The 6,000-nt window shown below is 52.8% G+C and overlaps 1 protein-coding gene across 2 annotated transcripts in view; it reads right to left on the bottom strand.

Moving 5' to 3' along the window:
• Nucleotides 1–365: 365 nt before the first annotated feature.
• MECR (mitochondrial trans-2-enoyl-CoA reductase) overlaps nucleotides 366–6,000 on the bottom strand; it is a 28,602-nt gene continuing 22,967 nt past the window's right edge. For both annotated transcript variants that reach the window (XM_010981683.3, XM_064493844.1), the window contains exons 7-10: nucleotides 5,286–5,359; nucleotides 3,042–3,102; nucleotides 2,808–2,880; nucleotides 366–1,421 (exon numbers count right to left, since the gene is read on the bottom strand). In XM_010981683.3, the coding sequence (XP_010979985.2) occupies nucleotides 1,264–1,421; nucleotides 2,808–2,880; nucleotides 3,042–3,102; nucleotides 5,286–5,359 (366 nt within the window). In that variant the 3' untranslated portion in view covers nucleotides 366–1,263. The remainder of the gene's footprint in view (nucleotides 1,422–2,807; nucleotides 2,881–3,041; nucleotides 3,103–5,285; nucleotides 5,360–6,000) is intronic.

Here is a 6,000-nt window from a genome sequence, read left to right as displayed (position 1 = left end):
TCTACATCAATAATCATGGCTTAAAACTTAAAAAAAAAAGTTGGCTGTGACCGTACTTCCTCTGGGAAGCCTTCCTTAAACCCTCAGGCAGAGCTGCTGTGTCCCCACTGCCCTCTAAACACCAAACACCCCTGCATCAGGGCCTCATTAGTAAACTGCACCAGGCCAAGCTCCTTGGTTCACTGCTCACGGGCAGCCCTAGCCCCAGGCACACACTGGGCCCTCAGGATGTCCCCCCAAGAGAGGATCTTGAGGTCAGGGACAGAGGGCCAGGTGATGGAGACATCCCAAAGGCTCTAGTTCTTTGCTTTGGGTGAGTGAATCATGAAGCAAACACCAAAAAGCCACATGGTGCAAGCTCTCTCTTTGTGTGAATAAAGCTACTCATTTTTCAAGCTTGACCTCAGAAACAGCCCACTGAGCCCAGGCCTAGGACAGGGCCTCACACATATCTTCTTTAGCGCACTAGTCACTGTGATAAGTATCGTGGGGCCAGTGGTTTAAGGCGGGGCTTCTGGACAGCGGCACCGCGGACACTGGGTGGATAATTCTCTGTGGAGGGAGGCTGTCCTGTGCGCTGCGGGACACCACGGCAACATCGCTGACCTCTGCTCACCTGACACGAGCAGCGCGCCCTCCGTCGCGGCAGCCACGATGTCCCCTGGGGGTGAAGTGGCCTCAGGCTGAGAACCACTGGTGAACATCCAGCTCCCCCGTTAGAACGGACGTTCCGTGAGGACGGTCCAGCCACCTGAGACCCCATTTCGTTGGTTTCTCAGCCTGACACTCACTCCTCTGTGGAGCTGATCCTCCCACTGCCCCAGACTGAGCTGCAGACCACCTGAGAATGAGTCCAACCTTCCTTTTTAGAAGAGTCTCCGAGGTGGGCTTGGAGGGCTGGAAGGCAGAGATTGTGTCTTACCGCCCTCTGTACCTGCCAGCCCCAGCCAGGCTTTGCTTTCAGGCTAGGCAAAGGGCGGGCACGGGGGCTCCCTAGTGCTGGGGGTGGCAGGTGCAGGTGCAGTGTGAGGGTCCTTCTTGACAGGGATGACTTCTATTGGGGTTTGTTTGTTTGTTTGTTCTTAGGAAGTTCAGACTTTATTAGGTGCCCAGAGGCTGGAGTGGGGAGAGTTCTCCCAGTTCTCAGAAGTGACAGTGAGGAGAGAGGCCGCCTAGGAAGACTGAGGGCCCCATCTGGGAGGCCCAGAATCAGTCCTGCTGATCCATCTCCCCTCCCACTTCGCTTCGGCTCCTCTGGGCTTATCACATGGTGAGAATCTGCTTTGAGGACACGAAGGGCTGCGTGGAGGCCTCCAAGGCACGCTGGTAGTCCTGCAGTGGGACCTGGGAGCAGGCGGGGGCCGTGAGCTGGCCTCGGCGGATGAGGTTGCACAGCGTGAGGATCAGCTCCTTGAACTGGTCTGTGGGAGGGTGGAGGAAGTCAGCCCGGGGAGCAGCTGCAGGGCTCGGGGGTGATGACACCTGGGCCTCTCCTGCCGGCAGGAGCTGGCACTGAGCCCTGAGGAGCGCTTGGCCATGGACAGGGTGGCTGTCGAGGCAGGCTGCTCCCCGCCTGTGTTCAGGACAGTGAGGGCTGGGGTGGGGACAGAAGCATGGGAGCAGCCCCAGAAGCTGGCGGGCAGGCAGAGTCGTGGCTGGATGGCTCAGACCCACAGAACCTGACTGGGTGGAACCATGAGTCCTGAATGGTGGGAGGGCAGGGTCCCTTTGAGGCAGGGAAGCTGGTGGGTGGTGCCTGGCACACCAGCTGATGTAGAACAGATGAGCTTTGCTCAGGGAAAGGTGCTTTCCCTGACAGCCCAGGACTCCATCGGAACCCTACACACTGAGGCCTCCAACATCCCCTCCTAGGGCCTGCCTGCCTCCCACTAAGGACCCTCTGTGGTAGAGGAAGATGAGAAGGGAAGGCCTTGGCTGAGAAGTGCTTCGTCATAGACATGAATTTGTTCAACATTCAAATCAAATCATATCCCCTGCTAAAAACGCTTCAGGGGCTTCCCGTTTCCCTTTAAGATAGAGTCTGAGCTCCTTAAAAAGGATTATTAAGGCCTTCCATAATCTGATCACAGCCTATCTGTCCAGCACCCCACTCTCTGTGACAGGCCTTTGTATGTACTATTTTTTCTGCCTGAAAGGCTCGTTCACACCACCGGTTTCCTCCCCTCACTGGGATGACTCCATGTCATTCTTCAGTTGCAGCCTAGGGGGGTATCATACTTGGGAGCCAGTCCTCCAGGGGAGAAGTGTCCTGGCTTGGGTTCTAGAGTCAGAGAGACTGGCTGTTTACATTCTGGCTGCACACTCTTTAGATGGGGGTGATGTGGGAGAAGCTACTTAACCACTTTGAACCTCAGTTTCCTCTTCTGTCAAACAGGACTCACAATAGTTCAAACAGTCATGACAGAAGTTAACTCACTTGCTCAGGGTCCCACAGCTCAGCTGGCAGAACCCATCAACAGTAAATGGGAGAAGCAGGATTTGAGCCCAGGTAGGCTAGTTCGAGTTTGCTGTCTTCACCTGGCTGTCTTCCACGCAGCGTTTCCCACTGTCCGCTCCTCAGGATGGTGGCAGGGACCACCTTGTTCCATGCTATACCCTCAAGGACTAGCCGACTTTAGTCCAGTAACTATCCACTGACTGTAGCCATAGTTAGAGACTGTTCTCCTTTATCCTGTCATGGGGTTGGGGACCTGATCACCTCTCCAGGGCTCAAAGTGACTGATCACTTCTGCAGTAGGCACTGCCCTCTCGTGTGACTGTTGGCAATGGGGCCATCATCCACTTACCTGGACTGTGGTCCTTCTTCCACTGGGATAACCAAAAGCCCCGGAGTTTGAGGTCCTTAAAAATGAGCAGGCCCTGTGGACACAGGAAGGACATACCGGGGCTCGGAGGGCAAGAGCTTCAGGCACTGCTGAAGGTACAGGCTCCCCCCACTGCCCGGGGCCGGGGCTCTGCCTGAGCTTAGACGGCTGTGGTGTCCAGGCCTGTCTCGAGGCCTGCCTCCCCCGCCAGCTTACCACAGAGGCGATGACGGGCTGCTTGGCCATGCCCCCGTAGGTCACCATGGTTCCTCCAGGCCTGGAGAGTCCAGAGAGAACAGGGTGGTCACAGGTGGAGAAGACAGAGCCCTTCTTGGGGTTACAACACTTCTATTCCAACCCTGGCTCCTAAACCTTGTTCTCAGAATTCCCAGGAAGGGTTCAAGAATACAGATTTCTAAGCCCGACCCAGACCTAACGAATCAGGAGGCAAGGATCTATATTAAAAACAACAGGAAACAAACAGACATCCCTTCTGGTGACCTGGATATCTAGCCAGGGGCAGGAACCCACTGATCTAAGCACCCACCAGGCTCTGATGAAGAGTTGTAGGGACATGTGCTCCACTGAGCAAAGCTCACAACCCAAGTTCAGTTGGGCTCTACTCCACTGTAAGTGTGTGACCTTGGCAATGCGTCCACAGCGGCCACACTGCCTCTCTTCTGCACATGCTCATTCAAAGGCCTAGTGAGATGAAGTAGCTATGCAGCTATGGAATGGTGTGGATGGTGCGGAGGGCGATGGTGACTGTTGGGACCTGCCATCTGACACCCACACCCGGCCCAGCGGTCGGACAGGAGAGGCTCACATAATTTCTAAAATGAGTAAGCTAGGACTTCACATGCCTGACTTAACCTGTGTTTCTGTCCCTGCTGCCCTGGCTCTTTTAAGAGTCTGTTGATCAAGGATGACCTGAGGTACATTTTGGGACAACACATGAAAGACTCTAAACTACAAAATGGAAGAAGCTGTCATGAGAGGCTGGTAACTCTTTGTCCCTGAGGCTGGCGGGCAGTCTGGTCTTAAGCTCCCTTCAGCTACCACCTGCTCTGGAAGGCAGCTCCTGGAGGGATCAACCCTCCCTGTCTGGACCCCCACTGCACTCGGTCTAACCAGAACAGCTACTGTTTACTAGGTGTTTACTGCATGCCAGGCACAGGTCTGGGCATTCTACATATACTGGCCAGCGAATGCTCACAGTGACTCCAATGGAGGACTTTTATGACTCCTATTTTGCAGATGAGAAAGCTGAGGCCCACCTCTCATTTGTACAGTGATTAGTGCAGACCTCAGTGCTGCTGAGACTCACCTTCTGAGGCAGAAAGGTGGCCTCCTTCTTATCCCCCCCATTTTACTGACAAAGAGACTGAGGCTTGGGTTGTTTTTTATGTAACTTTCATCTAACTTTTCACAGGTCCACAGCTGGTAAGCAGCAGAGCTGGGACTCAAACCCAGCCTTTCTGACTCCAAGGCCTACGCTGTAACTACTGAGCAAGGCTTCCTCCTACAGCGAGCAGTGTGGGGACTGCAGCTGGCCTTGGAGGCCGCCCAGAGTAGGGTGCAGAGCTGTGCGCGGGAGTCACAGTAACTGGGGCAGGCTAACTGCCCGCTCTGGGCTTTGTATGCGTGGGGGTGGGAGGAGCACTCCTCGTCCAGGAGGTTGTGGGCAGGGGGAGGGGGATGTCAAGCACCCTGCAGTCTGGTGCACAGTAAACGCTCCATGATTGTTACCAAAGCTCTTTGATCACATGACCATCTTCCCATCCAGCCCATGAGTTCGAGAGGGTTCTCTCAGTGTCTCAGCCACCTCTGCACCCCGTGGCTAGTGAGTGTTGGCAAATATGAGTCAATGAATGTTGCTGCTTTAGTTGGGAAGTGTCCCTTCAGGCACCCTTCAGTTCGAGAAGTTTATCTTAAAGGAACGAGCAATGGAGGGACATGCACTGTCAACAGTGTCACCAGGGCTTATCCCCCTCCGTGGTGGGATTATAGGTAAGTTTTGTGCTTAACTGTCCTTTTACATGTTTCCAAGATACTTTGTAATAGCATGATGTTACCCCTAAAATCAGAATCTCTTTGTAAAAGCTAATAAAAATTTTAAGCTAATAAACTAGGATTAAGTGGCTTTTTCAGATGCCCCTAGGTTATGAATCCATAATCGTTCCCTTTCACAGACAGTCCAGCAGTCTCCTGGATATCTAGCCAGGGGCGGGAACCTGGAAAAACAAAGCCGGATGGGTCTCTCAGGCATCAGTAAGGAGGAGGCTGAGAAAAGATGTGCCCGGATATCTAGGACATGACTGGGGTCCCATCTTCCTACTAGGGGTTGTGCTGACTGCCCTTGGCTCACATTGGCCACCGGGACTTAGTCACATGGTGGTCCTCCCCGATAAAGGCCAGGAGAGCACCAGCGCACTGTGCCCGTGAGGCCAAGGGACTTACGCCAAGTGTCGCAGCAGCTCTGTGGAGCTTTTCCCGCCGACGCAGTTGAGAGCAAGCCGTGGCTGGGGCATGTCCTGGAAAACAAGGGACCTGTAGTGAGCGAGCAACCCCTCTGAGCCCGGGGTCTGAAGCCTGCTACAAACAGCACTTCCATGGCCCAGGCGCTGTGTCAGAGGAGGGAGCGATAAAAAGGGGACGTTTATGCCTTTGAACTCTGCCCATGGTAGGGCCTCTTCTTTACCAGCTTAATCCTGTTACTCATTTTAGGATTTTGTTCAAAGCTCACCTCCTTTGGGAAAGAACAGACAAAGGGCATCTACATCCTGTTTTTTGTTTTGTTTTGTTTTTAAATTGCAGAGGGAGGTAATTAGGTTTATTTATTTAAAAATTTTTTTTTTTTAGTGGAGGTGCTGGGGATCGAATCCAGGACCTCGTGCATGCTAAGCACGCGGTCTACCACTGAGCTCTGCCCTCCCCTCTACATTCTGATTTGATGAACTTCATTTCCCGCTCTTCTCAGTACTGATAACTCAGATTATATTATATTATATTATATTATATTATATTATATTATATTATATTATATTATATTATATTATATTATATTATATTTATTATATTATATTATACCTACTGCTTCAGAAATGTTCTCCAGAAGTGTGTGTTCTCCAATGGGTGTGTGTCTGGTCCCTCCAGGGTTCAGTGACAAGAGGCT

This window comes from Camelus dromedarius, chromosome 14 (genome assembly GCF_036321535.1).
Source record: "Camelus dromedarius isolate mCamDro1 chromosome 14, mCamDro1.pat, whole genome shotgun sequence".
NCBI classification, from domain to species: Eukaryota; Metazoa; Chordata; class Mammalia; order Artiodactyla; family Camelidae; genus Camelus; species Camelus dromedarius.
This window is presented reverse-complemented; position numbering and strand designations above follow the sequence as displayed.